Source organism: Esox lucius, chromosome 20 (genome assembly GCF_011004845.1).
Source record: "Esox lucius isolate fEsoLuc1 chromosome 20, fEsoLuc1.pri, whole genome shotgun sequence".
NCBI lineage: Eukaryota > Metazoa > Chordata > Actinopteri > Esociformes > Esocidae > Esox > Esox lucius.
The window spans coordinates 19,107,290-19,126,691 of NC_047588.1; the positions used below are offsets into that span (position 1 = coordinate 19,107,290).

Genomic DNA, 19,402 nt, shown 5'->3' on the forward strand with positions numbered 1-19,402 from the left:
GCAACCACAACACACAGAGATAACATGACAACCCACTGGATTCCAGGGACCTCTGGCTTTCTCGTTTAATTGGTTTTCAAAAGAAGACGGGACAGAACACGACAAGTACACAGTTGAGATCCCCCCCATCTGCAGAGCCCTGAGGTTTTCCAGGTCAGGTCATATCCTGGTGAAAAGCCCTCAGACCTAAACGTCTCACCAGATGAGCAGAATGCACAGGAGTGGCAGCAAGGACAAACACAGAGAACAGAGAAATAACCAGACTAATGTGTTTATTCACTTGTCCCCAGACAATCCATCCTGGAAAGGGACATAAGACTGACATAAAATAACAGGAGGGTGAGATACCTTAAGAAATTGTCCAAACCACACTGTAAAAGGGGACGGGGGTGAAAGAGGTTACATCATTCTCATGAAGTTGTCTATGGCTTCCTTTGCTTTCTCCAGCTCTGTCTGGCTTTGTCGCAGCTGTGGGGAAATAAGAGATAAAGGCTTTCAGAGAACAGATCACGACACACTTCAGAGGCTCACTTAATCAAATTTGAATAACATGGAGAAGAGCAGAATTACTTTTATGATACAAGTTTCATGCAATGCTCAGAAATCCTGAAAACATGTTTAAAACCTTTCAGTCAGTGTACATGGTCCAGGAGTTAAAACCACTGACCCGTGACAGAATTCCTCCTCTACTTAATCTGTTCCATTTAAACATCCCAAAAGGATGCCATAAAAAGCAAAACCCTTCAAATGAGAGGATAACACCATCCTCCACCATTTTCCTCATACCTTCTCAGCATCCAGCTCCTGTACTTTGACAGGCACCTTCTCCTTGTAGTCACTCTTCTCCATCCTCTCCCTGAGTTTCTCCATCTGTTTTTCCAGCTCTCCCTTTTTTACAGTCAGTTTGGCCACCTCCTTCTCCAAGTCTATCAGACCCTGGAGATAGATTAACGACGAGATATGACCAGGAAAAAGTAATACATCTATAATGCAACTATTATGACTGATAACTATGCATGGTAAAATACAGATGTGTCTGCTTGACACACACACACACACACACACACACACTTTACTAACAAAGTGAGCACCAGCAATTTAGTACCATTGCAAATGAAAATGTACCTATCCCCTAAACCGAACCCTATCCTTAACCTCTATGACCTAACCTTTTTCTAAACTTGACCTTACCCTAAACCTAACCCAAAGACATAACCTGTCAAAGTGAGGACCGGCCAAATGTCCACATTGAAGCCCTAATAAAGAACTACAGATTAACATTGAATCCATAATAAATAACTACAGATTAACATTGAATCCACAATAAATAACTACAGATTAACATTGAATCCACAATAAATAACTACAGATTAACATTGAATCCACAATAAATAACTACAGATTAACATGGAATCCATAATAAATAACTACAGATTAACATTGAATCCATAATAAATAACTACAGATTAACATTGAATCCATAATAAATAACTACAGATTAACATTGAATCCATAATAAATAACTACAGATTAACATTGAATCCACAATAAATAACTACAGATTAACATTGAATCCACAATAAATAACTACAGATTAACATTGAATCCACAATAAATAACTACAGATTAACATTGAATCCACAATAAATAACTACAGATTAACATTGAATCCACAATAAGTAACTACAGATTAACATTGAATCCACAATAAATAACTACAGATTAACATTGAATCCATAATAAGTAACTACAGATTAACATTGAATCCATAATAAATAACTACAGATTAACATTGAATCCATAATAAATAACTACAGATTAACATTGAATCCACAATAAATAACTACAGATTAACATTGAATCCACAATAAATAACTACAGATTAACATTGAATCCACAATAAATAACTACAGAATGACACTGAAGCCCTGATAAATGCAGCCCCTCCTACCTTCAGCATGAGGTTGACTGTGCACCTGTCAGAGGCGATGGCCACAGCACAGCCCTCTGGGACGGCCCCAGTGGCCGGGACAGGCTGAACGGTCTGGGACAGGGACAGGGTCTGGATCTGCAGACTGTACTGCTCCACCAGGGTCACAGTCTCACTGTCTATACACTGGAGGTAGCCTGGGGAGGACAGGGTCAGGACAGAGTCAGAACAGGTTGGTTGTAATGACTCCTGGATATAGTGGTCAGTATGTATCACAACGGTGGTAGTAAATATGTCCCAGTGCTTGTGGTCCTGTTAGGTGTACTCACAGTCAGCCCGGGTCTTGGTCAGGTTGTAGTCCGCCCTGAGTGACCGGATGGTCCGGACCACGGTCATCACAAAGTCCATCTGCCGGTCCACCTCCTCGCTGTGCCAGCAGAACTACAGAGACCACACAGAGGACCACGGTCACGCCGACACCCCACACACAGAGGACCACGGTCACGCCGACACCCCACACACAGAGGACCCACCTCAGCCGTCTCAGGGTAGGACGTCACATGGATACTAGCACTGGCGTCCTGGGACTGTCGCCGTGGCAACCTCTGGTAGAGCTCCTCACCCACAAAGGGCATTATGGGAGCAAGGAGACGCAGGCCGGTCTCCAGGCAGGTGTACAGAGTCTGTCTGCAGACTGCAGCCTGGCTCTGAGAAACGCTGTCCTCCTCCGCCCTGGAGAACACTGGCTTCACACACTCCTGCAGGGGGACCAGGAGATGTAGGGGATTAGAGCACACACACAGCCTAGGCAGACACCATTTTTAACTCCCATCTACAGGAGCCTCTCAAGGCCCCCTATCCAGATGGAATGAGTTGACCTTCACTGCTGCCCATACAGTGGAAACACATAACCATGTGTTTGATGACTGTCAGGAATGTTACCAACATGAAAACGTTCAGCTATTCAGAACCATAAAGGTAATCTAGAAAAACCTCACAGGGTCATTAACCAAGATGGAAACAAGACGCATTGATGTATGCACCATGGTCTTGTTGCAAAGAAGGAGTTAGGCTTTTGCAGAACTGAAATAATGTCCAGTTGAAGAGCTACCAAGGGTGGAGGGACAGAACTACATTCACTGTGTTCTGGTAGAGGTGTCGTAGCTGTAGACAACAAGGTTACCTAAAGTCAAATACACACGACTGTTCGAGCATCGTCTTCCTGGATTTATTAAACCTACCCAGTAAACAGAACTGGAGTCTGGGGAACTACTGGGCCTGCCAGTGTGAATACAACGCTGATTATTGGTTCACAATGATTTAGACTGACTGAGTCGTTAAATGTGTGAGGTTTTACTATGGGTAGAACCTGCAGACATGGCAACATTTGATAACGCATTTCAGCTTTTGGCACCAAAAGAGGGATGGACAGACAAACAAGTGTGCAGTTACCAGATAGACGTCACAGAGCTCGTAGAGCCAGAAGTTGTAGATGGCTGTGGTGATGGCTGGGAAGTCGTAGGCCTGGAAACCTGCATTACACAAACCCACAGCAGCACACAGCCGGGACAGAACCCACCGGTCAGAGACACCCTCCTGTCCTGACAGCTGCCAGCAAGAGGAGGGAGAGGAGTTGACAGAAGTATTCACTCAGTAACTTTAGAAAATCAACAGCAAAGCCTAAGAGCGCATGTATATCATATATTAACACTGATACAGCACTGCAGTGTCAGACACTAAATGAGCCTGGTTACAGACACCCTGGAGGAGGAAGTTCTCCTCTTACCTGGGCTTTCTCTGAAGGAACAAAGCTGTCTCCCAGAGACCTCATGGCAAACTTCACAGCATTCCACAGCTTGTTACAGAAGTGACGGTAACCAAGAATACGATTCACATCCAGGTTAATGTCCCTGCCTGAGAACAAGAGACCAACACAGACAGAGTGTGTGAGTATCTCCAGAGCAAACAGAGCTTGTGTGTTTGTGTCTGCGCGTTTGACTTAACGGCCATATAAAACTGTCTCCTAACTGTCCAAATGTTTCCCTTAAGGGTTAAGTAGAGGGCAAAATGACAATTGGTGTTAGTTAATGTTGTTGGGAATGCAGACACACTCATACTAACATCTCTTCTTCCTTTTAGGCAGGTTATTGAGGGGATTTTTCTTATGGGCAATCAACATCAATCACCCCATTCAGACAGCTAAGTGAACGTGTGTGTGGAGGAGAGAGGGCAGTGTTGCCATGTCAGTCATGAGGACAGGACACTGAGCACCACTAGGTGGCGGTAGTGAATAAGGTACCTTGGCTGGTGTAGGCACACAGGGCAAAGCGGAGGGCGTCTGTGCCACACTCAGGGATGCCAGAGGGGTAGTCGGACTTCTGTCCCTGCTTGGCCTTCTCTACCTCCACCGGGTCCAGGTTACTGTCATTCAGCTGGGCATACAGACCCTGGACACATCAACACAGGGTTAGAACTGCAGGTCACCTGGTCCATAACCAGCATCTAGTTCAACAGCATCACCTGACTCTTAGACTCTAATATGGGCCTTTGCATCCCGAATTAGACATACTGAACGGATCACAGCAGAGGGGAATAGGAAATGAGTCAAGCATCTTTTTCCCATTCCACCTCCTGCCATCCGTTAAGGAAGAACTTCAGAGCTCCACCCCTCTCTGAACTACAACAGGAGACAGAGTTGGTGTTGAGATGAACCAGTGAACAGAACCGCAGGCCTGTGTGAGTTACCTCCAGAGAGATACCCGTGATGACGTCCAGAGGGTCGATGACATTCCCCAGAGACTTACTCATCTTCCTCCCGTGGGCGTCCCGCACCACCGCATGCAGATACACCTGGACAGACAGACGTAACAGCTGTATAACCTGGAATAACGACAGACTACACCACCGCATGCAGATACACCTGGACAGACGTAACAGCTGTATAACCTGGAATAAGGACAGACTACACCACCGCATGCAGATACACCTGGACAGACAGACGTAACAGCTGTATAACCTGGAATAAGGACAGACTACACCACCGCATGCAGATACACCTGGACAGACAGACGTAACAGCTATATAACCTGGAATAACGACAGACTACACCACCGCATGCAGATACACCTGGACAGACAGACGTAACAGCTGTATAACCTGGAATAAGGACAGACTACACCACCGCATGCAGATACACCTGGACAGACAGACGTAACAGCTGTATAACCTGGAATAAGGACAGACTACACCACCGCATGCAGATACACCTGGACAGACAGACGTAACAGCTGTATAACCTGGAATAACGACAGACTACACCACCGCATGCAGATACACCTGGACAGACAGACGTAACAGCTGTATAACCTGGAATAAGGACAGACTACCCCACCGCATGCAGATACACCTGGACAGACAGACGTAACAGCTGTATAACCTGGAATAACGACAGACTACCCCACCGCATGCAGATACACCTGGACAGAAAGACGTAACAGCTGTATAACCTGGAATAACGACAGACTACCCCACCGCATGCAGATACACCTGGACAGACAGACGTAACAGCTGTATAACCTGGAATAACGACAGACTACCCCACCGCATGCAGATACACCTGGACAGACAGACGTAACAGCTGTATAACCTGGAATAACGACAGACCACACTACAACAAGATCCAGGACCTCCGTGGATTGGCGCTATGGTTAAATATAGATTTAATGACAGTGAAGGACCAGTCAGAAGGTCAAACAGCCATACCTCTTTGAAGGGCAGCTGGCCAGTGAGCTTGAGGCCCATCATCACCATGCGTGCCACCCAGAAGAACAGGATGTCATGACCGGTCTCCAGGAGCGTCCCCGGGTAGAACACACTCAGGTCCTGTGTCTGGACACACCGACAGAACACACCGTTTACACACCTTACCCACGCAATCCCCCTCGTGGGTCCAGGACGTACGGAAAGTCTATAGCAAGGCTCACCTCGTTGGGCCAGCCGAAGATAGAGAAGGGAAAAATACCGGAGGAAAACCAGGTGTCCAGAACATCCTCATCTGAAACACAGGAAGCGGAGACGTTTCAGCCAGGTCGCTTCATAAGTACATCAGCCTTTTAGTGGACACGAGCCTTACCCTGTCTGAGGGTGATCTTGTCCGTCGAGATGTTGAAGCGCTTGGCGGCCTTCTCTTTGGCCTCGTCCTCTGTCCTTCCACTCACCCAGTAGTGACCATCCATGTCCTGGACAGACGGTGACAGTATGTTTGTCTGTAATGTTACTCTATATGTTGTTGACACTCAACCCCTCTTTCCACAGCTAATTTAATTGAAATCACATGTCGCTTGCTGTAGTGCAGCATTGGGCTTTGTTTTGAACGGTCAACTTATGGCGTGTTTGTCGGGAGAGCAGTAGCCAGCCAAATCATGTGCATTTCCAGCTTTCTGGTTGTTTTGTTTGAGTAGAGCAATGTGTGAATGACTGAAGGAACAGTGATGTTCTCTGAGAGGGCCTCTGCTATGAAGGAACAGTGATGTTCTCTGAGAGGGCCTCTGCTATGAAGGAACAGTGATGTTCTCTGAGAGGGCCTCTGCTATGAAGGAACAGTGATGTTCTCTGAGAGGGCCTCTGCAATGAAGGAACAGTGATGTTCTCTGAGAGGGCCTCTGCAATGAAGGAACAGTGATGTTCTCTGAGAGGGCCTCTGCAATGAAGGAACAGTGATGTTCTCTGAGAGGGCCTCTGCAATGAAGGAACAGTGATGTTCTCTGAGAGGGCCTCTGCTATGAAGGAACAGTGATGTTCTCTGAGAGGGCCTCTGCTATGAAGGAACAGTGATGTTCTCTGAGAGGGCCTCTGCTATGAAGGAACAGTGATGTTCTCTGAGAGGGCCTCTGCTATGAAGGAACAGTGATGTTCTCTGAGAGGGCCTCTGCTATGAAGGAACAGTGATGTTCTCTGAGAGGGCCTCTGCTATGAAGGAACAGTGATGTTCTCTGAGAGGGCCTCTGCTATGAAGGAACAGTGATGTTCTCTGAGAGGGCCTCTGCAATGAAGGAACAGTGATGTTCTCTGAGTGGCCTCTGCAATGAAGGAACAGTGATGTTCTCTGAGAGGGCCTCTGCTATGAAGGAACAGTGATGTTCTCTGAGAGGGCCTCTGCTATGAAGGAACAGTGATGTTCTCTGAGAGGGTCTCTGACATGCGCTGGGGGACACTGCAGTAATGTGATCTAGTTACATGCTCTACATGCATTTAAAGAGTATTTCCGGATTTTCCAATCACTAGCAAATCCAATTGCGAGTAGCAAGTGGGGCAAAACTGATTACGAAAAAGTTAGAACGCTGTGTATAATGGAAATAAAAACAGAATGCAATGATGTGCAAATCATTTAAACACTATATTCAATAGAAAATAGTACAATGACAACTGAAAACTGTTATTCCTTGAAAAATATATGCTCACTTTGATGCTGGCAACACATCTCCAAAAGTTGGGACAGAGGCAACATACGACTAGAAAAGTTGTGTAATGCTAAAAAATAACCTGGTGGAACATCTCAACTAATTAGGTTAATTGGCAACAGGTCAGTAACATGATTAGGTATAAAAATAGCATCCCAGAGAGGATGAGCCTTTCAGAAGACCATCTTTCAAAAGACCACTGTGTGAAAGGCTATGCGGGAAAATAGTGCAACAATTAAAGAAATACGTTTCTCAATATAAAAGTGCAATAGTTGGGGTGGGGGGGGGGGTTTGGAGCACGATATGCTGCCATTCAGACAACATGTTTTTCAGGGAAGGCTTATTTCAGCAAGACAATGCCAAACCACATTCTGCAAGTATTACGACAGCATGGATCTGTAGTAAGAATCTGGGTGCTAAACTGGCCTGTCTGCAGTCCAGACCGGTCACCCATTGAAAATATCTGGCACATTATGAAACAAAAAAAACAACAAAGGAAAACCCAAACTGTTGAGCAGCTGCAATCTTATATCAAGCAAGAATGGGAAAACATTTCACATATAAAACTGTTGGTCTCCTCAGTTCCCAAACACTTACAGAGTATTGTTAAAAGAAGAGGTGATGCAACATATTGAAACATGTTGCTGGCATCAATGTATTTTTCTAAAAACTATAAAATGTCTCTGGTTAAACATTTTACAAGTTGTCTTTGTACCATTTTCAATTAAATATAGGGATTAAATGATTTGCACATCATTGCATTGTGTTTTTATTCGCATTTTACGAGGCATCCCTACTTTGTCATCAGGACAGATAGAGAGACAGAGTCACAGAGACACAGAGTCACAGAGAGACAGAGTCATAGAGACACAGAGTCACAGAGACACAGAGTCACAGAGAGACAGAGTCACAGAGAGACAGAGTCACAGAGAGACAGAGTCACAGAGAGACAGAGTCAGAGTCACAGAGAGACAGAGTCACAGAGAGACAGAGTCACAGAGAGACAGAGTCACAGAGAGACAGCTTTAAATGTGACCTACTTCTCCTGGTTTGACTGAAGGGTCATTAACAGTGACAAAGTAGGCTGGGATCCTGTGACCCCACCACAGCTGACGGGAGATACACCAGTCCCTGGACAGAGAGGGAAGAGTTGAAGACAATACGTAAGACCTGATGACGGAGGGGTGCATTATGGGAGGATGGACGGGCGGGTTATGGGAGGACAGACGGGCGGGTTATGGGAGGACAGACGGGCGGGTTATGGGAGGACGGAGGGAGTGAACATGATCGTAATATAGCAGCATGTGCAAGATGGGGGGATGAGATGGAAACCAAGCAGAAGGACGACGACGGTGGAATGTACCTGATGTTATCCATCCAGTTGAACCAGGTCTTAAGGTGGTGGTCAGGGATGATTTTGAGTCGTCCCTCCCGGACGGCGTCTGCAGCCTGCTTGCCCATGTCAGCACAGTCCACATACCACTGAGGCTTGAGCAGGGGCTCCACGATGTCCTTAGAACGACTGAGGAGACGGAAGCAACAGACACGTTACTGTTGACATCCAACACCTTCCACACAGACCAGAATATGGTCCTGTAATGTGTCTCACCTGCAGACAGGGACCACCATGGGGTTGTCTTTGATCTCCTTAAACTGCCCCAGGTCCTTCAGAGCCTGCAGCACAGCCTTCCTCGCCTCAAAACGCTTCATACCCTGAGAGACAGAGAGAGGAACACATTACCAAACTGAAGAAGATGAAGAAAGGGTCAAGTGGCAAAGTGCGAGCTCTGTACCAGGAACGGAGGGGGAACGTTGATGAGCAGGCCATTCTCATCCATGATGTTGATGAAGGCCAGGTTGTGCCTGTTGCCAACCTCATAATCATTCTGGTCATGGGCTGGGGTGATCTTCACCGCACCTGGAGGGGGGAAGGAGGGAGATATGGGGGTTGGAGGGGAAATCAGAAAGAGAGAAAAGGATGAGCATGGTTCCACCCGGAAAAAAAGCAATAGCTCCAACCTAACACTCATTTTCCTACAGGGGCCGTCTGGGGGATAAGACATCAGTGTGAGGGCCCTCAGAAGACGAAACAATCCAATCCATATAAGGGGGAGGAGGTTGTGCATTAAAGGACACCGCCCTATACATTCCACAGCCTTGCAATGGGGAGCCACACAACATGGATACCTGTTCCGAAGCTCACATCCACAAAGTCGTCAAACACCACGGGCATCTTCCGGTCACAGAAAGGATGCACCACCATCTTCCCTTTCAGGTGCTGAGAAAGACAAGGTGATGGTTCTCAATAAAAACACGTTCCTCGGAATGCTTGGCTGTTAAACTGCACGGGAGGCCGTAGAAACCTGGTATCTGGGATCCGCAGGGTGCACGGCAACGGCAGTGTCTCCCAACATGGTCTCAATACGAGTGGTGGCCACAATCACCTCCTCATCTGACACCCAGAACACAGGAGACAGATCAGTAACGGGCAGCCAGTCCAGACAAAAGCCATTATATCACCCCCACCCGAAACCAGCCACTGCGCTGAGGTCTCACCTGATCCCTCTATCTTGTAAGCGAAAGAAACCAGGACTCCAAACTCCACCTTGTCCTTGTAACCAGGCACCGGCAGGAGGGTCCGCCCAGTCAACTCCCGCTTATCCACCTGGACAAGGCCACAGCCTGATGCTCATGTTCATTACGGCGGGCGACACAAGGTTCAAACACTGAACAGCTCTTACCTCTATATCGGAGATGGCAGAGTTCAGGGTACAGGACCAGTTTACCAGTCTCTTGCTCCGGTAGATCACACCGTCCTCATGCAGGCGAATGAACGCCTCCTGCACTGCGTAGGACAGTTTCTGAGGAGGAGTGACGTCCGGTTGAGTCGGGAACATTACAAGCTCAGAATGGGGCTGAGTACAGGGTACACTGGGGAACAATTATCTGGGAGAGCCACATGCAACAGGGGATGTAGCGCAGGATGTTAGCGACGGTACTGACCGGGTCCATGGTGAAGCAGGCTCGGTCCCAGTCCAGCGAGGAGCCCAGCTTCTTCAGCTGGTGGTAGATGCGATCTCCCTTCCTACAGCACAGGGACAAACAGAAGTGGGTCTGAATGTCCTCATGCCCTACACCTGGCTCTGATCCTCACATAATCCACCATAAGGCAGGACAAGATGTGTGGAAGTGCAGGGATGAAAACACGTGGTTTAGGGCTTTCATGGGCTGTGAGGGGGGAGCTGCTCACTATGCTGATAAGTTCCAATATGAAGGCAGTCCCAGGAAATGTGCACGGACTCAAATACTACCACTCACAGGACTTGACTAGCCCTAAACAGGCCTCTAATTTCTGAAGAATGTCTCTCTTCCACTCACTCGTTCTTCCACTTCCAGACCTCCTGGATGAACTGGTCCCTGCCCAGGTCGTGTCGGCTCATGCCCCTCTCCCTCATCAGCTTCTTCTCCACCACCACCTGGGTGGCGATGCCCGCGTGGTCACAGCCCGGGTTCCACAGGGTGGTCTCGCCGCGCATGCGATGCCTAGAGGGAGAACGGGAAATGCATCAGCCCACTGCATGTCTGGCGTGTGGACTGAGAGACCGGGTGGTTTACCAAGGCTGCTAACAGCGAATCAGGGGACAGGGGAGGATAATGAAGAGCTAAATATATATACCATCTAGTCAGGCAGTCCTGTATGGCGTTGGTTAGGGCGTGGCCTAAGTGAAGGGATCCGGTCACATTGGGCGGAGGGATACACATCATGAAGACTCCACGGGGGTTCGGCTCACTGACACTCTTCCGCTGAAGAACATAGGATTCTTATTATTATTGGACCTTGATCTCAAAGCCGCTGGTTGTTTGAATGCCACACTGCGTCGGGTATTAACTAGCATGAACCACCAAAGAGTCGTCTCACCCCGTGCTCAGGCTTGAAATAGCCCTGTTTTTCCCACCAAGGGTACCAGGCTGCCTCCACATACTGAGGACTGTAGGAATCTGGCAGAGGCCTCAGCACGTCTGACAGGGAGAGAGGAGTTCAGAACAATAACACATCAACTCAGACTGGCCCAGACACACCAACGGGCACGCTGTTAGAGACATGGGGGGGAATGGAAGACTGGCACCTTTTTTCTCTCCTGGAGGGGTGGGGACGTCATAGGAGATCGTTCCCAGCTCCTTCTTCTCTGGTTTGGCCTTTTTCTAGAAAGGCCACAATGAAACCCATCAGTACCAACACTGAAAGCATTACGCTTTGCAGGCTGAAATACAGTTAAAGGAAGTGCTGGTAAAAATGACTGTCTGGATCCAGTTGACCCAGACAGTGTTGGTCTGTAAAACAGTGGAAATAAGAAACGAAACCAGCAATCTATACTTCTTCCAACCTCTGTCGGGGGTGCTAGTTTCTTTTCTTGCTTTTTCTTCTCCTCCATCTCCTTCTTCTTTTGGAACTTCTCCAGCTTCTCTCGGTTCTTAGCTTCCTTCTTCAGTTGAGCTTCTGTCTTTGGTTTCTCTGAGAGAGAGCAAATGGGTCTACTGCAGATAACGGGAAACTGCCAATGACATTACTAACAGCTTGACAGAAAGTCACTGTGTGTGCTCACAATAATAAAGTTAATCTTGAATATAAAGATGATGTAACATGGATGCAATGTGACATCTCATGCAAGTCTGCTGACACAAAGCAACCCAAAGACAACTGAAACTGCTTGCAACTAAACTGAAGCTATTTTCGCCCCATCACCATGATCATAACAACCATAATCCAATGACTCAAAGAGGCTTCCGTTGTTTACCATCGGCAGCATCAGCAGTTGGGCTGGTTTTGGAAGCAACGGCGGGAGGTGGAACCGGAGCAGCGCCGGGCTTGGAGATGACTGGCACCATCTTCTCACACAGGGAGATCTGTCCCAGAACCTTGACGAACTGGGGCTGGTTGACACAGGTCAGAAACCACCTGGTCACGTTGGTCAGGGCTTCCCTGTCGGACGCCTCCAAGGCCTAGAATTACGTCGGAGAAGGACCAAGGTTAGAGTTTTAACACACAATATAAAGCTAAATTACTTAAAGGGGAATATTTGTGAGATTATTTTCTGTACTACTAGCATAAATGACCAGAAGACATCTGCAGGGAATGTTGACTATATAAAAAAAAAATATTCCAACAGCCTGAGATAGTCCTGGTTGAAACTACTGCCAGTGTGTCCATCAGTTTGCACTGACTTGAATTCTCCTCACACTCACTTTCGACACGAGCAGGAATACTCCTCCCCCACTCTAATCCTCCCTGGACTAGCTAATACTACTCCGGTATTGTTCAGGAAGAGAAGACAAGTTGTATTTTTGTTTAAATTCAGTCTGGTAAAGATCTGAGGCAGGACTCTATACAGTTCCCCTTAGAATGTAAATAGAGTTCTGTCTTGTATTAGAAAAACATCAGCTTAACAACAGCACTCACTCACTTGCTAGTTAGCTAGTGAACTTACTCAACTAATAGAAGATAAAACATTTACTTTAAGGAATAGCTTAAATAGAATAGAGTAACAGTACACATATCTACTAAACTGCTGGGTATGGGAACTCGGCTTGGTACACATTAAGTACCCGAAGACATTAAAAGTAGATATATTTTAGGCCTAAGCTGCAATGTGCGGCTGAACAAATCAGAAGTGAAGAGGACATTGTAGGCTATTCCCTTAAAACCACTAGTGACGATGCAGTCTGTCCGTCAGTATGGAACTGCCATGTGGAAACAAGTTTTGTATTATGAAGAGATAAATGAAGCAGAATAAAGAATCCTCTTTCACGTAAAACGCTGAAAGGTTCATAATGAAAAGTTCATAAACAGTTTGGCCTCAGTGTAGTTTAAACAGCGTTGTCGATGGGCCAAGTAGGAAATAAAACATATGGGTTTGGTGAACACTCTTAACAAGGAAGAAGATACAGGTGCGAGACAAACAAACAGGAGTCTAGACTCCACTCACATATTTGAAGGGCAGGAGTGCAGCAGTTGTCATAGCGATGTCAGCCAGAGTGAGGCTCTCTCCCACCAGGAAGGTTTTAGGTTCCAGGTTCTTATCTAGAACTTTGAGAATGCGAATCATCTCAGCGTGAGAACTCTGCTGAAGCTGCGTGAATAAGAAAACAACATACTGACATTCAATAACGTTAAGACAGGGAATTGTATTGTGTTTCAGTACAGTCTAAAGGCTTGTCCTTTTTTCAGCCAGTCTTGTTCGTTTGGAACTAAACAAATATTCACCACTATAATCTTTTCAATTAACAAAGAAATGTATTATTTTTCTAAATCAAAAACCATGAATGTGTGTCTGCATGTGAGATGCTGTCAGTGGAGAGATCCTCTGAATTCCTACCTTCTTGTCCACTCCCAGCACCCCCAGCAGGGGGAAAACCACAGCACAGGCCACAGGAGTTAACTCATTGTCAGCAAAGCTGAGCCATTGCCACACCTGGCTCTGCTGCTTAGTATCCAACCCTGTCCTCTTGCCCTGAGAGGCCAGGTACCATCCAACAGCACTGGCTCCAGAGAGGACCTCACTTCCCCCATCACCTAGCACCAAACTGGGGCAAGAGTGAAGGGCTAGGGAAGCTGGCGGCTCATCTGTAAGAGCGCGGGGCGGAGAGGGGCAGAACTCTGCTGCAATCAGAGCCAGGAGGCTCCTGAAGTCGTCAGGGTGGGGGGAGACATAGAGAGAAGCCATCCCTGAACACAAGGGGGGTATCAGAGATTGTGGCAGGCAAAAGACACCTTGCGTCAATAAATATTATAGATGTGCATTTGGATGCAAACCACTGTAAAGTATGATATCCTCTCATCAACTAAATCTAGCCTTCAGCACGATAACTAGGCGATATAATTAGCTAACACTCCGGCTTGGGCATGTTTGTTAACCTATACATAACTTATTTTATGTAAACATTACATGTCTTTCTAGTAAGGAACTAGATACAAATCTAGGAAATAAGCATTAGATCAAAACGTCTACAGATAATTTCAGATTTAAGCACTATTTGATAGTGCTAACTACCATATTACCACCTGTCAAAACGGAACTGGATGCTAGCCGGATAGCCAGATTGCTAACCAAACCATTCAACATGTCACAACTTCAGCAGGCAGTAGCTTATTAGCTAGCAAAGTTAGTTACTAATAACACGAACTTTCAGTTATTAAACTATACCATTAATTACGCATAAAACGATTAGTAGAATCAGATATTCATAACAAATACCACTTGAAGAAGTTACCCATACCTTTGAATGAAGAAGAAAGAGACGTCACATATGTGATGCAGATAAACACTGTAGTCGGCGGTGTGGTGAGATCCGTGTGATGCAATCTGGCGCACATGTGGTTCGAAGGACCCCTTGGTTCGATTCATTTCTGCCACACCTCGGCGGTCTCTAAGAATGCCTTTTCGAAATTATATATTTTGCAAAGATACCTTCTGACAAATTATTTGCATCAGGAAAGGGCAAATTACAAGGAGACACTGGGGAAAATATATTGATATAAAAATGAATTAATGAATCAACCAATGCACTCATAATTAATAAATAAAATACATAAATTGCACCAGTCTGTATGACTTTGACCAATTGTCCTTTTTTATTCAAGCAAGCATATAGTTCATGAAATAACTTTGGTTCTAACAGCAATTACTACATTACGTCATACAGTATCCCCATTCACCCAAATCCATATTGTAATTGGTCAGATTACACATCCATAGGACTATCCAGCTTATTTCTGACTCCCCTCCCATTGTCACTTTGCCTGTAGTCTTATGGCCTCTTGTTTCTTTACAGCTATTAAGAAGTAATCTAATTCAGGGAGCAACAAATCTGAAAATATGTAGTGTACCGATATGGTTGTTAGAGACAGGTTAGGTAGAGGCATTGGCATTATGCAGCATACATGTCTTGATCTGGTGCGTATTTAAATCATTTATAATAAAAGAAAATAAAGCCAGCAATGTTATTTATGAACATTTTCTGTACACCCTAACTACCCTCAGTTCTGGTTCTGCCCAAAGGCTTCCATAACATTGTCCACAACTGTTTCCATGCTTCCTACCACCAGCCATTCAACCATCCTCTTTACATTCCCCATCCCATTCCCACATTTCCATGCCAGTTTCCCCAGTCCCCCACCCATCTCATTCAGCTGCTTCCCAATTTCAGACCCCACCACCCCCACATACCCCCCAACTTGCTCCCACGCCTGGTCCCCAACCACCCCAGATGCCCACCAGGCACTGTCCATGAGCCCCTGGAATATGCCCACACCATCCCAGACCAGAGTGCCCACCCCAGTGACCCCGTCCTGGCAGCTGGTTAGCAGGGTGCCCACCAGAGGGGCTGTAATGGAGTACAGGATGGAGAAGCACATCTCCCCCACCCCAACTACCAGGGCTGTGACTGAGCCAACCCCAGACACCAGGTCAGACACCATGTTGTAGAACACTCTGAGGGTGTCACCAGGCAGAGCACACAGGACCACCATGTCCTCCTGAACGACATAGGTAACCTAAGAGGAGAAAAGACAAAAGGAAATTAGGGAGAGGAAATACAAATTTACCATTTTAACAAAAACAAATAAATATTTATATATTATTATGATTTTCACTTCCTTTTATCATATCCCTAATTTTGCAATATCCAATGACATCTACAGGTCTGTCTCACAGCAAATTAGGTTTCCATGACGAGCCATTCTGATTTTGTTAACACCAGGGCGTCATGTGGGCCAATTTATATGAGCACTCATTCAGCTGACACATTCACTCCACTGACACCCTCACTCAGCTGACACATTCACTCCACTGACACCCTCACTCAGCTGACACATTCACTCCACTGACACCCTCACTTAGCTGACACATTCACTCCACTGACACCCTCACTCAGCTGACACATTCACTCCACTGACACCCTCACTCAGCTGACAGCCTCAGTTAGTGTTTTACTGGTGCCTGAGTGTTTTACTGGTGCCATATGCACTTCCCTACACAATCCTCCCATCAGCTATGGGGCTTTCCAGCTGCACATTAGTTAGCAATACATTCAAGGCTAAAACCTAGATGTTGGCGCTCAGCTTGTGGCTACGAAAGGGCACCTTAGACTGCTGCGCCACCTCGGACGCACAGACACACATTTTGCATTAAAGAGCCATGACAGTAATGTGTTCCATCCATAGTCACCTGTCCAGGGATCCTGCTGAGGGTGGAGACTACATGACACAGTGGAGCGCTGAGCAGCGAGACAGAGGATATGAGGACATACAGCAGAGTACTGTTGGTTGACTCCATGTCTGACTCAGAGGAGAGAGTGGCATTGTCTACTGAGGGACTAATGAGTGGTTCTGCAGCCTCCTCTTCCCCCACCTCAACTTCTTCCGTGGTCACGGTCCTCGTGGCTGCAATACCGACCATCGCCTCGCTGAGCAATGTCACCATGTCCCCCTCTTTGTCCCTATCTGTTCCCAAGCAACCCTCTGAAAATAGATCCGTCACCCCAATAATGTCTTCCAGCTCTTTAACCCCCACCACCCTCTCATCTTGTCCTCCGGGCTCTCTAACTACCCCCAGGCTGAACCCGCTCTGTCCCTCTGGGCCAGCACAGCACACCGCGGACCACAGCACCCCAGTCTCACAGCCCTCATCCCCAACCTCCTCCACCTCAGGCCCCAGTCCTGTGGCCCCTGTCAGGATATAGAGCTGGCCCCCTGTGGAGCCACACTGGGGCAGGACACTGCTCCGGATCAGCTCTGCGACCACAGCGTCCCATTGGTGGAACGGAGAGTCGGGGGCAGGATGAAATTCCTCTGTGGCCCCTCTGAACAGGGCTGGAGTCATCACTTTGGGGAGACTCTTCTTCTCGTCATCCTCTTCCTCCTTCTCTGTCTGTGTGAGAGAAGGTTATTTTGACAGTAAAGTACACATTTGCAGGTAACTTCTGGAATTATTGAGGTGGTAAGCTTATTGTCTTTTTGGATCTATACACTTAAATATATTTGAAATTAAACAACAACTGTTTTGTTTTAGTACAGATTCTCAGCTTTTCTTTGAGGTTATACATTTGGATTTCACAATTTAGAAATGGCAACACATGGCAACAGTCCCCGATTTAAGGGCCACAAACATATTGGTTCATATTAATACAATGTCAAAATCAAAGCACACATACTTTGCATGCAATAACTGCCTGAAGCCTTTGACCTATTGACCCGAACAGACAGGTGATGCTCTGCCCTACAGCCATCTTCAGTTGTTTTAAGGTATTAGGTCTCAGCTTCAGCAAATGAAAGGTACATTGCATTGGATTTAAATGATGTTTGGGTTCATCGTCTCGGTGCTGAAGCCCTGTCAAATGAGTTTGGTGCCATTTGCTTGTACTTCTCCAGGCAAGATGCCTTTGCATTCAAAATTCATTCTGCCGTTGGCTTTCCTGTTAAACTACAGGTTTGCAACTTGTCATGTAGAGTCCGTATTTCCTTTGCAGATGGTAGTGACTGGCACGCTAATGCATACCTCCTGGAAAGTGTTCTGGATCTGTCTGTTTTTTTTTATATGGTGAGAATTATTTGGTCATCCACTGTTAAGGGCTCCCTGGGCCTGCCAAACCATGTGTAACTGTTAAACTCACCAGAGCTTTCTGTCTTCTTTAATTAATTTCCTGACTAGTTTTCTGGTATGGCTATGTTGGATATGGTGTTCCTTTCTTCAGCCTTGTACATGCTTCCTTGACACCTCTTTTAATAAACACATAGAAACTCCAAAACTAGACTCTGATAGCTCTCTTATGGAGAGAACAAATTATATATAAGCTTATGGACAGAAAAAAACTATAATCATACCAAATAATTATGGAGACCACTGAATAGCTAATTATATTTGTCTATAAATGCACATATTTAACGCCTTATACAATTAGTATTAACATCATGATGAATGGGTCTTAACTATATTTGTATATATCCTGCAGTTAGTATCATATCAGTTTGTAAATACAGTAGTGTAGGAATAAGGAGGATGTATTTTACTGAAGTGTCATGGAGGTACAACCAGAAGATGACTGCCTTCACAACACAAGATTCACATAAATACAAATACTAGTTTACTCAAGCAATAAGGCATGAGAGGGTGTGTTACATTCCAAATGTTCCATGAATAGGGGCCACAACAGAGTGCCTGGATACAATACTATTGATCATAGAACAACAAACCCATACTGTACAACCTAGTGATTTTTCGGTCCTTGCATTACAATGACCCCCAATTACAATGAATGCACTGTTCCCACATGGCAGTAATACAATAATCCTTCCTTACCCCCACCTCTTCCCCCGTCTCCCCCCATCCTTGGCTGACAAGGAAGCCCGAGTACACAGCTGCGTCACAGGTCGGGTGGTAGAGCGTGGCAAACAACTGTCCCCCCGGTAGCTTGTTACAGAGGGGGGCCAGTAGTGCCCCGTCGCCCCCGGAGAGGCCCAGAGGGGGGGTCTGTCTGTAGAAGCTCTGTCTGCAGATGGAGAAGCCTGGGTCTAGTTCTGTCAGTGGCGTGGCCGGTAGAGACAGCCCCAGAGTCAGCAAAACCCAACCCGCAGCACTGACACCAGCAGGACAGCACTGCAGCAGCAGCATGTTGAGCTCCGCAGGCCAGCTAGGGGCTGATAAATAATCCAGAGGTTTCTGCGGTATCTATGCAGGTGGGGGGGGGGGGGGGGGGGGCACTGTCCGTTCGCTAGGGGGTTTGGCAGCCCGGGAAGATCTGATCTGTTGTTCTCCTCTTGTTGTTCATCTAGCACTTTCTCAGTATCTCTCTTCTGGTTCCTTCTCCACCAGCATGTCCACCCATGTCTGTCTCCTTGGAATGTGTGGTGTTTTGTCTCTGTCTGTGTCTGGGCACAGTCTTGCTCAAACAGATCCCTCCCTCGCTGACAAGCTTACTCACCCTCCCTTTCCCTCTCGCTCTAGCTGTACCTCACCCT

General features: G+C 46.5%; 2 protein-coding genes across 5 annotated transcripts; both read right to left on the minus strand.

Moving 5' to 3' along the window:
- Nucleotides 1-255: 255 nt before the first annotated feature.
- vars1 (valyl-tRNA synthetase 1) lies at nt 256-14,767 on the minus strand. Of its 3 annotated transcripts, none has more exons than XM_029115923.2 (30): nt 14,665-14,767; nt 13,764-14,113; nt 13,374-13,517; nt 12,186-12,390; nt 11,775-11,902; nt 11,517-11,592; nt 11,309-11,409; nt 11,066-11,193; nt 10,768-10,932; nt 10,393-10,474; nt 10,131-10,250; nt 9,946-10,054; nt 9,753-9,841; nt 9,577-9,667; nt 9,183-9,307; nt 8,999-9,102; nt 8,753-8,911; nt 8,430-8,520; nt 6,063-6,168; nt 5,914-5,984; nt 5,693-5,818; nt 4,676-4,780; nt 4,230-4,377; nt 3,717-3,844; nt 3,383-3,538; nt 2,464-2,688; nt 2,260-2,371; nt 1,952-2,127; nt 787-936; nt 256-468 (listed from the first exon to the last, which is right to left on the minus strand). In XM_029115923.2, exons 1-30 carry the CDS (start codon nt 14,759-14,761, stop codon nt 400-402), a joined length of 3,936 nt encoding a protein of 1,311 aa, XP_028971756.2. In that variant the 5' UTR covers nt 14,762-14,767; the 3' UTR covers nt 256-399. The 3 variants fall into 3 exon arrangements, with proteins under 3 accessions (XP_028971756.2, XP_028971757.2, XP_028971758.2); XM_029115924.2 differs by lacking the exon at nt 14,665-14,767 and adding an exon at nt 14,450-14,469; XM_029115925.2 differs by lacking the exons at nt 12,186-12,390; nt 13,374-13,517; nt 13,764-14,113; nt 14,665-14,767 and having other exon boundaries at nt 11,309-11,411; nt 11,518-11,592; nt 11,775-11,866.
- Nucleotides 14,768-14,996: 229 nt separating this feature from the next.
- On the minus strand, nt 14,997-19,402 carry LOC105009362 (endonuclease domain-containing 1 protein). Of its 2 annotated transcripts, none has more exons than XM_010868783.5 (3): nt 18,750-19,402; nt 16,614-17,315; nt 14,997-15,940 (listed from the first exon to the last, which is right to left on the minus strand). In XM_010868783.5, the coding sequence occupies exons 1-3, from the start codon at nt 19,053-19,055 to the stop codon at nt 15,425-15,427; spliced, it is 1,524 nt and encodes a 507-aa protein (XP_010867085.2). In that variant the 5' UTR covers nt 19,056-19,402; the 3' UTR covers nt 14,997-15,424. The 2 variants fall into 2 exon arrangements, with proteins under 2 accessions (XP_010867085.2, XP_010867084.2); XM_010868782.5 differs by having other exon boundaries at nt 18,744-19,401.